Source organism: Oikopleura dioica, chromosome 1 (assembly GCF_907165135.1).
Source record: "Oikopleura dioica chromosome 1, OKI2018_I68_1.0, whole genome shotgun sequence".
NCBI lineage: Eukaryota > Metazoa > Chordata > Appendicularia > Copelata > Oikopleuridae > Oikopleura > Oikopleura dioica.
Window position 1 is genome coordinate 6,928,462 of NC_137291.1, and position 12,887 is coordinate 6,941,348.

A 12,887-nucleotide genomic window follows, 5' to 3' on the forward strand; every position below is an offset into this window, starting at 1 on the left:
ATAAAATCAACTTGGATGACTGGAAAGACGATGTTCAATCAAAACGTAAACAACTGCGTAATTTTGATAGTTTTAAATTATTTTTATTATGTCTATGGAGGATGAGATGATGCACGTTGCCACGTTTTGGTTTTGTGGCGCTGGACGAGAGGCGATTTAGATTTGCGCTAAACAACTCTAAATCACGCTCAAGCAAGCCAAACATGCGAAAAATCTGCATATTGGTCTTGTGCTCAATGCTCAACGAAAATTTCTCAATAAGTTTTAAGTCGAACTCAGTAAAACAATACTTTCTTATCAAGAAATCTTCCAAAAGGAGCTCTTGATTAATTTCACCTGGCAAGGTGCAGATCATAAGCTATGCTGCCTATGCAGCAGTCACTAGTGTCAATGTCTGTTCGCAAACCATAAGGTGCCTCAAATGTCAAGTAAAATGAAGCTTTAATTAAGAAAAAATTTCCATAAACAGCAAAGCCTTCAGTTACCGTTTACTGTTATTTATTCTTAATCCTGATGAGGTCCCATTAACGACATTCCGTAACGCCACACTGATGGTGCCTCTTTCTCTCTTTCGCATAAAAACCATCTACTTCGAATAAACTCATCCTGAAATCCAGTCATTAGCATGGCAAATATCAGCGAAATCCTATCCGGAGGAGCAATAGACTCTTATTATTCGCGAAAACGATTTCTGGAATGCAGAATTCCGAATGTCATTTGAATAAAGTTACTAGCAAGTATGCATGTTGATAACTCAAAGCAAAATTTAGAAAGCCCGGAAGTGATTTAAACCACTTCCGGATCTTTCGATTACGGTCAAAAGACCTGAAAAACGTAGTGAGAAGCCGATTAACCGATAATTTGGTTGTTTGACGCTCATCTGGCGGTGATCTGGCAGCGGGTGATCCATCGTTTGGGAATTATTTATTTAAAAAATGTTATTTATTTAAATAAATCTGGCTTAAATGGGCTGGACATTGTGGGCTGAACTTATTTCCCAAACAGGATTGTTACGAAACAACTACACGCTAAGAATAGAGCATAGTGTGCCCAAAACAAAGCCTCTTTATTCTCATAAAACCGTTTACAAAAAGAGGATTAGCCACCAACTCACGCTATCTAACGCTTTAAAAGGTCACCTGCGCCCAGGCGGTGATTCTAGTAATTTTCCCACTTTCCTGAAAATTCGGAAGAAAAATGTCGGAAGAAGGTGAAAGGATTCACACCTGAGCCGTGAGAAAGTCAGAGATGTCAGCGGGAGAGACAGGTCTTTGCTGCTGCTCTTTCAAGGTCAGAATTTTTGATGCCTCTGCTAAAAATAAACCTTCCTCCTCTAGAATAACCTGCATCAGACTTTCGCTAACGCAATAAATCATTGACAGCTAAGAAGCCATAGATTGTAGGCTTTCTTTTTTGAAGACATTTCAAACGCTTTGATAACTTTATTTGAAAGTACAGAAAAGAAGATTCAAGTTCATTAAACATTAAATAGAATTGTTCGTTTGAGAAAAACGAGTCTTTATTTTTGACACTGGTATGACAACGATCTCATAGCCAAGGGTTTCGGTGTAGGGATATCTCAATTTTTGGTGTACGTAAAAATTATTGCAAAGAATTGGTGAGAGGAACTTAACTTGAGCAAAGTTGAATGGGGAAATCAAAAAGAAGAATATTTTCTAAGCTCGAGGAGAGCAGTTTTTTCATAGGTATCGTCAAACTTTTTGCAAATTTACTGGCGTGAATAATTTTTATCTAACTCAGTGGCGCTGGCAGGCATTAATCTGTCTCCATTCCAGAGGATTGAGAGGGTTTTCGGCGGCGATCTTTTTCTAGGGTTAGATATCTTTAGAGGGAAAACTTTCTTTACAATTAAGTTCAAAATTTCTCACTAGAAACATTTAAACCCGTGCCAACATGAACATCAATCGTCATGTTCATATGATCAAGTTTTCTCTTGTCGAACTTTCCACCAGAAGGTCCAAAAAGCGGTCTCTTCCGCGCAGCTAAAAATAATTAGAGGCTCGATTACATTCTAATGGCGCTCCACGAAGGGTACCTAAATTCTTGGCAACTGCCAATTTGCAGATCGTCGCTGAGGGGTATGCTCGTTTGGAATCGCGGCGGCCAATGTAGGAAACTTCGGAATGGGCAGAATCGGAGTGCGCGGTGTCGGAGTCGTATTCAGAATTGCTCCTGTAATAGAAAAAGGGTTGGGAAAGAGAGACAAGGGGAAATTAAGAACCTGTTGAAAGTAGAAGAAGAAATTCTGGACGAAGTGGCAGAGTGTCCAGAAGTGACAGAAGAATCTGACTCGTAAGGGTCGATAGGTTTTCTGAAGGAAGTAAGTTTCAAAAGAAAAAAATGGTGAGTTACCTTTTCTTTCCGTATTTCGAGGCCTCAGAGCTCGTTGAAATTCGCGATGAAGCGGCTTAAAATGATAAGATTCGTAAATTCTATGAGGTTCTATTTACCAGAAGTAGCGGAGGATGAAGTAACATTAGAGCCATAAGATTTGACGGACTCAGAGTCAGACTCGGAGTATTTGGATCCACGGCGGTCTTGGTTCCTGTAGGACTGGGCGGAGGAGGCTTCGGACACATCGGAATCGGATTCCATCGTCTCGTAGCTTCGTTTTCGTTTCTTCGAACTGTCTTTTCAATAGCTCAACAATTGAATTTTCGCAAAGAAAAAGAAAATGGATTGATTTGAGCTAGAACCGTGGCTTCAGATTTCTTGCGTTTGTCGTTTGCGTTTTGTGACAGGGTGATGGTGAGTCCAGTAAGTTCGTTGCGTTTCTTCTCTGGCTTGCTTTCTTTCTTTGGCGTGAGTGATCCCAATCGGTCTTTGATGGATCCTCTTCGAGAGGAGCTACGAGAGGACTTTTTGATGTCGATTTCTGAATCAGAGGTTTCGGACTGGCTGTACAGACGTCTTCCGAATACACTTCCCTAAGAAGGGTAAATGAAAAGCATGAATGAGGAAAAAACCTTCGTAGAACTCGATTCAGAGTCAGAGTAAAGCGGAGCGGCGGGAAGTTTGAAAGCATCAACGGGAATCTAAACACAGCTTTGGCAAAAATTCTCGCGTTGAAAACCTACCGCTTCAGGAATTTCATCAACGGTAGAATTAATCAGTTCCACATCAGCTCTTGCTCTGCTCGAATCCAACTTCTCCTGGTTCGGATTGTAGTCGGATTCCTGCGCCTTCAGATTGACTCCAAGTCTTTCGCCCATTTTTCGGATCTCTTCACGCGTCTTCTTGTAGTTGTACCTATCAAAGTTTCATTTTAACAAAAAGAAAGAATGAATTTGTTTGTTCACCTTCGCTTGAAAGTTTTCGTAAGTAGACCACGCATGCCACCATAGTTGGGATTTCCGTATTTCACGTAGTACTTGGATTTGGACTGCGCTCCTCTGATCTTTTGATCGGATTCGAGGGAGGATCGTACCGCTAGCTTCACTTTTTCGCCGTCTTTGACCATGATCTCGACGCAGTCTCTTGGCTCGCTCAAGTCTCCATCGAATGGCCAGTAAGACGCAATATCGAGGTCCATTTCTTCCTCCTCTTCCGTCAAATTAATCGTGTCGCCGTTTTGCTTCTTCTTGTTCTTGCTATTCGCTCGATCTTTGAGAAGCGCGGCGGCTTTTGCTTGAAGACCAGCAAGGTCCATGGCAGTGTGAGTACAAGATATCATACAACGAACAGCAGCTGATTCCTCATGCCAGAGAAGCTTGCATCTATCATCATCTACCCAGTCAACCTATCGAACGAGCTTTCAGAGCGGATTAAAGAATGGAATAGCGATCTTTCTTTGATGGAAGTCAACAAATAAATATTTGCGGATTAGCGTTGGATTTTGACACCAGCTTTGTGTTAGCAAAACGTGAAATTTTCCATGGAGATACAATACTTATCGACTCTAAAGAGGGGGCTACTTCCTTAGCTACTGAATATTCAAGCTACTGTAAAAGCTCGTTCCTTGTCGGGCGCATATGTTTTGAAATAGTTCAGTAAGTGCTCTGTATTGAGATCTTTGCAGCCAAAGACAGTAATAGACGACGCTTTAATCATTTTTCCTTCGGCCATTTCATCGAGATTGAGCCCTTCGTTCAGTTCTTCAACGCGTTTTGAGTACTCCTTGATGATGTCTTCGTGAACTCTGTTGATAACATCGTCGTCGACTTCGCCTTCTTCCATGTTCTTGTTGATGTCGAGTCCGAATCGCTTGGCTCGAGCTTGTTGTTTCTTGAGTTCGGAAGGCGAGTGCTTGTCGATTCCCAAACCAAGAACTGGGATTCCACGAGCGATATTCCATTCTTCCTCGGAAATACGCGCCAATTTCATGTTGTTTCTCACCACTTTCGTTGGGGATTCGCCTGAGCTTTCATCTTTGATCTTGACGAAGCAAATTTCATAGCCCGGCTCATCGTCTCTATCGATGCAAATGGACAAGTTCGGCAAAATCGCCGACCCAGCTCTGACTTCGCTAAGATCTTCGTCTTCAAATTCAGTTTCTGTTTCTGAAACCATCGAGTCAGATTCAACGGCGGAACTCATCGCCATAGAAGTTCGATGATCGGAGGTGATGTCCGTCGCCACGCTGACTTCGATGTCTGACTTTTTGTCCAGCGGACCGCGGGCAAAACGAGACGCAATTTTCGAGGAGTCAGAAATGTCAGTTCCAGAGGATTTGGTACTCAAATGCGATACGAGGGAGGATCGGGAATGAGCTGAAATCGCCGATTCTGCGGTAGATTCAGCTGTAGAAGACGCTTCCGAACGATGAGAAATGTCGGACTTTTCCGATTCACAGTCGGACTCGCTTTCGAACACTTTTCGCGGCTTTCTTCGCTTTTCTTTCTTGCCTTTGCCTGTCTGCTGGAAGGGTTCTGGAATCTCGTCGGGGTAGAAGTTTTCATGCTGGACTTCGGAGAGAAGGGATCGTTCGGATGCAGTGGTGATATTCGTCGCGGCGGAAATTCGAGAAGAAGTTTCGGAGGCCTTTGAAAGACCAGAAATATGAGAGATCCCGGAGAGCTCCGATCGTCCAGAGCGAAGGGACGTCTGCGAGACACCAGAGACCCCGGATATTTGAGAAATTCCTGACTTGATAGAAGTGCCTGATTTGATAGAAATTTCTGACATTCCAGACTTCTGAGAGGACATGGACTTCATCGAAGCCGCCTCGGAAATGTTGGACTTGGTACTTCGGAGCGATGCAGTGGACTTTTCTGATAGGAGGGATTTCGATGATTGATGGGATTTCTGGGAAATTGCGGATTTTTCGGACTGTTGCTCGGAACGCACGGATTTTTCGTCGTCGTCTGCTTTTGGTAGAGAACCGAGGTCGTCGTCGTCCATAAGAAGTCGTCGGGCCTTAATTCATTCTAGCTCTTGATACCCCTAAAAATTTCAAACCTCATCGGGTCCGATTCTTTCCACCAAAGTGAGTTTTTGATAGGCCATTTGTTTCTCATCTTCTGTGTCCGATCCTCCGCCCATTTTTTCACAAGATAGGTCTAAAAATTAAAGAGATAACTTGCTATTCTATGTCATTTAATTCAAGTTTTTCAGAATTGACGAGAACGATAAATCCGCCAAAAAGTTCCGCAGTTTTGAAACTTCGCTGCGGGGCAAATGTTAATAGAAATGGGATGGCATTTCTTTCTGTATTGGAGATCACTTTACTACCCATTCTGTAATTTTTGCCAAGTTTCATTTTATTGAAAGTTTCCATTTAAAAATTTCAAATTAGTACAGATGGGGGAACATAAAAAATTGTAAGATTTTTTTTAAGCTGGATCCTGTACAAGACTACGCGAGTCTCATGTCTCATTTTATTAAATTATAATAAACATTTTTAAAAATAATGTCTCATATCCGAAGTAAATACCGAAGTATAATATTATCCGTTGTTCAGAACAATGCCATTAGTACGTTTGTTAAGATTATCTCATTTAAATACTTTTGATTCGCCGATTGATCATCCAATCAAAATTCACATCATTCTAAAAGGAGAAATATTTAAGAAAGAGAATGAATATTTTGCCGTTTTTGAGGGAATGTCTAAAAATCAAGAAAACCGTCCGAACTGGCTGGGTGCGACTTGGTAAGAAAAAAAGTGACATATTGAACTCATTTTTATTTTATACATTTAGGAGTGAAAGAACCCGAAAATGTGTCGGAGCATATGTATTTCATGGCGCTTATGGCATTGAGGTGAAAGCAAATAATAATCGAACATGGGGTTTCTTAGCCAATAAGAAGAGCGCTAGTCGTACTTCTTCTTCGAATCCGTTTTTATCAGCGCTATTCCAGTAATAATAAGGGAAGTGCCACAGATCCACTGAAAACTCACGTTTTCGCCGAATAATAAATATCCAGTAAGACCTAGAGACAAAATTATACAATTTTCGATCAAAAAATTTACCGGAAAAGATCATATTCGACGCTGAATTGAGTAAAAAGCCTATTGATGTGTTAGTTTTTTGCATGCTCGTTATGAGCATGGTCATCGAAGAAGTATTAACTGCCATCATCGCAAGAACAAGAACTGCCCGAATCGGATGAGACAAGATACAGTAGTCTCCTGGGCAAAGAAACTCTGTAAAGATCTCCGAAAATGCCCACTTCCCAAGAACAGAGCCTAGACAAGCTAAAACGCCGGATAACAAACAGCCGTTTACAGCATTCATTCTGAAGGAAACAACATTTTTAGTGCGACTCCGAAAGAATTGAACAAAGATAGATGCATGAAGATTGCGATTGTGCATGACCTGGCTGAATGCATTACTGGAGATATTGTGCCTGAAAAGTACTCTGGCGTTTCTGAGACTGACAAGCATAAGATGGAGAGGGAAGCGATTGAGAAGATTTTAGGACTTCTGAAAAGGGATTTTATTGAACGAGTAATAAGTTCTTCTCGAATAAACGAAAGTACCGCGGTACAATCAATTTTTTAGCATCATTTTTGGAATCCATTTTTAAAACGCCATTTTTGATAAAGAAAACTCTGAATTGAAATTTCTTCACCATAACTGCTGCACTGGAATACACAAAAAACTGTTTTGACACATTTTGCAGAAATAATGTTGAAATTTTTTCCCTCTGTATTTATTGCGCTCAGTAGTCCACCGATGTCAGCAGATATTGAGCAAATATCTCTTGCTGTGACCCTAAAAACACCTCGAGTAAATATAAAATCCCCCGCAGCCGGACAAAGAAACCCGCGACCATATTCGAGAGCTTTACGATGAATATGAAAATCAAACCACTCCAGGTTCGATCAACCACTTATTGACCTACTGTAAATATCGTTTTTAGAAGCAAAGTGGGTCAAAGACCTGGACAAACTGGAATTGATCCATCAAGGAATCTTGGTTCTATCGTTTTTATTAGGCGGAAGAAATTAACTCACGCATCGTAAAAGAAAAGTCCGAGTGACCTACTAAATAGTAGAAAATCAAGAACCCGCGATAAAGCCATTGCCTATGAAAAATCTGACAACTTGGACCTCTCTGGAATCATCGAAAACACACAAGGTAGAATAAAAGACTCCTCGGAAGCGACAAGTCAACTTAAATTATCGTCCCCATAAATTTCAAGCCCGATAATTGAGACCCTGTTTTCAGCAAAAGTCAAAACGGATGCCGGTAAAGAGCTCCTCCGCGAACTGGAAGATGAAAGAAATGCGTATGCACAGAATACTGCGGATAAATCCCCTAAATAGCTGTCAATGAACATAAAGACAAATTGAAAATGTGACCTTGACGTTTTGGCTTACTCGGAATTTGTGGTTGGATAAAATGTTTCAAAGTAACAGTGAATATTTCGTCTAAAAAGAAAACTTTCAAACCAGATTATTTTTTGCCAGATGCCGCTAAAATGACTGTTTTCTGTAAAATCTATACTGCAGACTTTCTTAAAATTCAAAAGCCTCTTATCTTACGCTTGAAATTAACTGAATTTCTTTTAATATTTCCTGATCAAACCACAATTCCCAAGAAAAGCGAGTCAATCAAGGTCACATTTGATAGAAAGGAATATATTTTTGAATATATTTTTACTCTGACAATTATTGAATGACTGAAGAGAATAAAAGGGAACAAATTTGAGTAGGAAAATCTGAAACTAAAGGAGTAATTATTAATAACTCCGAGAAAGAGCGATAAAAGCCCTCGAGCTTGAGCCCGATTTCGAGCTGCTAACGATTATCTAACTTGGTGATGCCTAAAGTGAAACATACAGAACTATGGGATGATCGAGCGAACTTAAGATTATGAGTGAAGAGGTACATAGAAGTACGGTACATGTAATAACTTGAATTTCTTGAAGCGAGTAGGTCACCTTTTATCAGAATCGAATTTGTTAGCGGTACTCTTTTATAGGAGTTTTTTCCTTCAGAACGGGCTTTTATGAATTCGCTAAACAGCTAGACTAAAAAACCTGCTCTAAAAACTCCGGAGAGAAAGTAAGCCGCGGCAGAACGCGAAAATACTTTTTTTAAAAAGATATTGAAAACTCATGGAAATTAAACAATTGCTGAATAATTAAGGAATTCGTCGACAATCCAAATTGAACGGTTCATTGAAGAGATTCTCATGATTTATTTGAGAAGCAAATCATCGAATAAACCGCACTTATTTGGCTGAATAGGAGGCTTACTTCCTGAAGAACTAATCCTACTAAGTAGTTGACTGAAATCATAAAAGACCACCGTGACAAAGGAAAAAAGACTCCCAAAAGACTAGTACCGCTCCTTACAAACAGGCTCCTGCAATCAATGAAGAGGAAGGACATTATATCCAAATAAAGCTTTTGTTGTGAACAGAATCGAACGCCTTTGAAATTTGTTGTTTTGTTTTTATCACACGAAATTATCGCAGTTTTCGAAGCTTGTAAGTTTTTTTGGTGTTTTTTCTTTTGTAAGAAATGATTTTTCGAACATTGAGTGAAGGAACTCGGCGTAAATGATACATGCTCAGGTTTATGGAATAGTTGTAGCTGTACAAGAATTCTGAAAGATACGCGTTGGATTGTTGATTTTTTTCAAAATTTATTTTTTTTAGTTAAACAAACGTACCTGTAACAGTAGTCAAATCTCCTGTAAGTCGGTAATCGCGAAATTTTTTTTATGTAGCAAAAGAAACAGATTTAAAACGAAAGAATTTGGTTGTCTAGAATGGGTGGAAAAAGAAAATAGTAAAAACGGTGCAAACACTGGTTAAATTTCATTTTAGGCTTTAGATTTTATAACTATGCGTTTTGAAGTTTGTTTTAATTTTTTGTTGACGAAGTAAGAAGAGGTGTGGGTGGGGAGATTCTTCTTGAAAAATAAAATTGTAAGAAAAGGGTATGTTTCAGTATGTGTGTTTTTTTAATATGGCCCGTGGTGAAGGGTAATATTGGTGGGTGCACTTTGAGAGAATCTACTTTGAGGTCATCATGGTGACGAATTCTTCGTAGTTCACCTGGCCGTCGCCGTCGATGTCAGCTTCGCGGATCATCTCGTCGACTTCCTCGTCGGTCAGCTTCTCGCCCAAGTTCGTCATCACGTGACGAAGCTCGGCTGCGGAGATGTAACCGTTGCCGTCTTTATCGAATACTCTGAAAACAAACGGGTTACGCATAGCTCGAAAGGTCAACTCAATGTCTAGTAGACATTGTCTACGGATTACGGGATGAAAAATGATGATTGTAGCGCATTCAAGAGCTTTCCTTACATAATATGTAAGCGAAAAATCAAGTCGGAAAGTCTCTATTGAGTCTTCCTTGATTTCGACTTCTATAGATTTTAGAGCTCTAGAATAAGCCATCTATTGATTGTTTTTTCTAACCTAAATGCCTCTCGGATTTCTTCCTCGGAGTCGGTATCCTTCATTTTTCTGGCCATCATGGTGAGGAATTCTGGGAAGTCGATAGTTCCGTTTCCATCGGCATCAACTTCATTGATCATATCCTAGAAAGGACGAATGAGAAGCTATTTTTTCGTTACAAAATTACCTGTAATTCAGCCTCAGTGGGGTTCTGTCCAAGGGATCGCATAACGGTTCCAAGTTCTTTGGTGGTGATGGTTCCATCGCCGTCCTTGTCGAAGAGGCTGAAGGCTTCTTTGAATTCAGCGATCTGCTCTTCGGTCAACTGAAAAACCCATTTTTAGACAGGCGAGCAATTATTAAAACAAATCTGGGCAAGCAGTAGCAGCGATGTTCTGCACTTGTTCGCATGGCACGGCGCCAAGCATTTTCAGAAAGTATGATTACTGAATAATTAAAATATCGACCAGGTACAGGACCAAGCACAGCCACTGCTACATGTGTGCGCCCGTCTGCTCTTACTCTTTCTCTAAGTGGATTATAGTGAAATCGTGCAGAAAAAATAGCGAATTATAGCGGATCGTTTTTTTTATATTTTATAAAAGAAAGTAGTTACCTGATCAGCCATTTTTGATTGTTTTTTCTAATTTGAAGTGTGTGGAATGGAAATAGGCGCAAGCACGACTCTCCGTCTGAAAGAAATTTGGTTAGTTTTTTCTTCAAATTTTCCAACTGCGACTGAAAAAAAACAGAAAAAGAACAGTGCTTCTGTGGTGAAAAATGAGCTAAAAAGAACTGGTTGTTACCTGTTTGAGCCAATTCAAAATCTGAACCATTATTATCAAAATAACGGCAAAGGATGAGTGTTCTAGAATCTTTGATTTCTCAGAAAAATGATGCAGCGTTATTTTTAACTCAGGCGGATTTTAAATTATTTCACGAAAACAAGGAATGATTCTTATTGACAATATTAACCTACAGTTGCCGAGGATAAAATTCATAAAAATGAAACTAATGAAATCAATTGATCAAAGTTCTACAAATATAAAAAGACTTTCAGCAGAAAAAAATTGAAACTGAAATTCAGCGAAATATCAAATTCGTAAACAAAGCTCTAGAAATTTTCACTGGCGGCAATAATCTGCCTGGGAATGAACAAATTGCGCTAATCAACTGGGTTAGAGCAGCAGCAACAAGCAGTTTAGTTCATCAATCAATATAACAGGCTTCAAATAAGTCGGACATACGATGTCTGTAACTTTCGATTGGGCTAAGATAATTACGATCTGTAACTTGCAGACTGTAGCCGGATATAATTTTACATATTTTAAGAAGAATTGGTGTCAATAAAGTTTCTGGTGGTGGAGTTATGACGTCATGAAAATGCATTATAGAAGGGCACTATCAACTTTGTGACGTCATTACTCCACCTCCACATATTCAAATAACACCAAAATCTTATTTAACACACATCAGACCCTCCCCAACATGGTGCAAAAGAGAGAATCGAAATATCTCGACTCTAACACTTTCAAAATCGCTCCACCAATTTATGTCCGACTTATTTGAAACCTGTTTATATCAATATCCTCTCATATGTGCTCTTATAAGAGCGAGCCAGGCTATTATACATTACATTATGCCCCCGTCCGCGGCTAAAAGGGACTGTCACTGACCCCTGTCATCGGCTTATTACTTTTGTTATTGCTGATGCGTGTTAGATCCGACACAAATGTACTATTCTATATCTACAGTTTCATTTATTATGCGGCTGAAACGAAGAGATGCTGGGTAAAAACGTCATAATTCGATATAAACTGGATCAGTAATCACTCACTGACTCCCAAAAGCCTCCCAGGCATAATTTGAAGAGCCAGAAACGGCAAATATTTGATGAACTTTTTCTTTATACTAGGGCTACGTCAGAAAGTAGATTTCCACAGGAAAAGTGTCAGGGCCCGTCGGCTCGGTACGTCATCCTAGCCTCTTTATTGTCCCAAAAGTCCAGCATGACAGGTACGCGGTGCAACAAAATGCGACACCTGAGTCAAATACCTGTAAGCTAGGTAAACTGGACTATTAAGGGGTAGAAACAGCTTTCTCGATTTCGGACTGTAGCTATATAAAAGAAAACGTAAGATTTATTTATATTAACGGTTATTCCTCATAAATGTTCCTAGAAAAGGGGTTGAGGTTCACAAAACTATGAATGAAATTTGTTTAACTATCAGCTGACTCGAGATATTCGTGTTTGAAAAGTGGCGAAAATCGAGAATTTCGGAGAGATGAGTTGCTTCTGAGCCCGCTTACTCAAAAATTTGATGACTAAAACAAATTTTGAGGGAGATGCTCCTAGATCTAAGATGTTTCTATCTAAACCTGAAGAGAAAATTTGAAAATAAAAGATCCTCTTGTCTGTAACGCCGGTCAAAAATCGCCTTTTTCGGAAAAAAGCTGTTTCTACCCCCTTAACATAAAAAAGACAGTAAGACATTAAAGAGGTTCAAAAACGCAAAGGATGACGTAACAAATAGGTCCATAAGTTTATGAAATCAAGGAAGAAAAGTCATAAAAAGGAGTCATTTCGGAATCTGACTTCGTATTCTACAAAAAGGCGTTGGCCTAAAAACACAATAAACCCAATTTGAGATCATAAACAATTCAAAACTGGCTTTTAATGGCCTAAAATCTCTCGCTAGACTTTCTCAGCTTGCTGAATCCACAAAACGGGCTCAGAATAAAACGATTTTGCAAATATTGGCACTGAGTAAAAAAACCGCAGTGCAGAGGAAAGCAAACTCAAACATTATTATCGGCGAAAACATGAAAATTATTCCACGGAAAAGTCTCACTTTATGGCTGGTATAATTAGGGAAAGTAGCGACATCTGTGGTCACAATTTGTGACAAACTTTTGGCAGGAAATAATCTCGTAAAGCCGTCACGTGGTGATTCCTTTTTGGCTCCAGGAGAAAAGAAAATTTGTACATAGAAAGAGGAGACCCTCGTCCCACGAGATCCCACATAACTTCCAACTGCTTTCTATAGGAAATTAAATATCGCTACGTCCGGA

At 39.7% G+C, this 12,887-nt stretch overlaps 4 protein-coding genes and 1 long non-coding RNA gene across 5 annotated transcripts; 1 reads left to right on the plus strand and 4 right to left on the minus strand.

Moving 5' to 3' along the window:
• Positions 1 to 1,428: 1,428 nt before the first annotated feature.
• LOC145711170 (uncharacterized) lies at positions 1,429 to 2,671 on the minus strand. Its single transcript, XM_081788903.1, has 6 exons — positions 2,472 to 2,671; positions 2,374 to 2,428; positions 2,243 to 2,332; positions 2,057 to 2,193; positions 1,911 to 2,003; positions 1,429 to 1,823 (listed from the first exon to the last, which is right to left on the minus strand). The coding sequence occupies exons 1-6, from the start codon at positions 2,614 to 2,616 to the stop codon at positions 1,777 to 1,779; spliced, it is 567 nt and encodes a 188-aa protein (XP_081645029.1). The 5' UTR covers positions 2,617 to 2,671; the 3' UTR covers positions 1,429 to 1,776.
• Positions 2,649 to 5,518, minus strand: LOC145701066 (uncharacterized). The gene is made up of 6 exons (XM_081778297.1): positions 5,419 to 5,518; positions 3,964 to 5,376; positions 3,321 to 3,760; positions 3,099 to 3,270; positions 2,988 to 3,056; positions 2,649 to 2,948 (listed from the first exon to the last, which is right to left on the minus strand). Exons 1-6 carry the CDS (start codon positions 5,500 to 5,502, stop codon positions 2,664 to 2,666), a joined length of 2,463 nt encoding a protein of 820 aa, XP_081634423.1. The 5' UTR covers positions 5,503 to 5,518; the 3' UTR covers positions 2,649 to 2,663.
• A 480-nt stretch (positions 5,519 to 5,998) lies between these two features.
• On the plus strand, positions 5,999 to 8,082 carry LOC145711169 (5'-deoxynucleotidase HDDC2-like). Its single transcript, XM_081788902.1, has 7 exons — positions 5,999 to 6,109; positions 6,159 to 6,219; positions 6,719 to 6,886; positions 7,212 to 7,279; positions 7,324 to 7,368; positions 7,479 to 7,541; positions 7,632 to 8,082. The coding sequence occupies exons 1-7, from the start codon at positions 6,037 to 6,039 to the stop codon at positions 7,727 to 7,729; spliced, it is 576 nt and encodes a 191-aa protein (XP_081645028.1). The 5' UTR covers positions 5,999 to 6,036; the 3' UTR covers positions 7,730 to 8,082.
• On the minus strand, positions 6,038 to 6,734 carry LOC145711177 (uncharacterized). Its single transcript, XR_014135127.1, has 2 exons — positions 6,431 to 6,734; positions 6,038 to 6,390 (listed from the first exon to the last, which is right to left on the minus strand). It is a non-coding gene; the product is annotated as an uncharacterized LOC145711177 (long non-coding RNA).
• Positions 8,083 to 9,377: 1,295 nt separating the features above from the next.
• Positions 9,378 to 10,552, minus strand: LOC145711173 (calmodulin). Its single transcript, XM_081788906.1, has 4 exons — positions 10,432 to 10,552; positions 10,003 to 10,140; positions 9,837 to 9,958; positions 9,378 to 9,606 (listed from the first exon to the last, which is right to left on the minus strand). Exons 1-4 carry the CDS (start codon positions 10,441 to 10,443, stop codon positions 9,429 to 9,431), a joined length of 450 nt encoding a protein of 149 aa, XP_081645032.1. The 5' UTR covers positions 10,444 to 10,552; the 3' UTR covers positions 9,378 to 9,428.
• Positions 10,553 to 12,887: the final 2,335 nt, after the last annotated feature.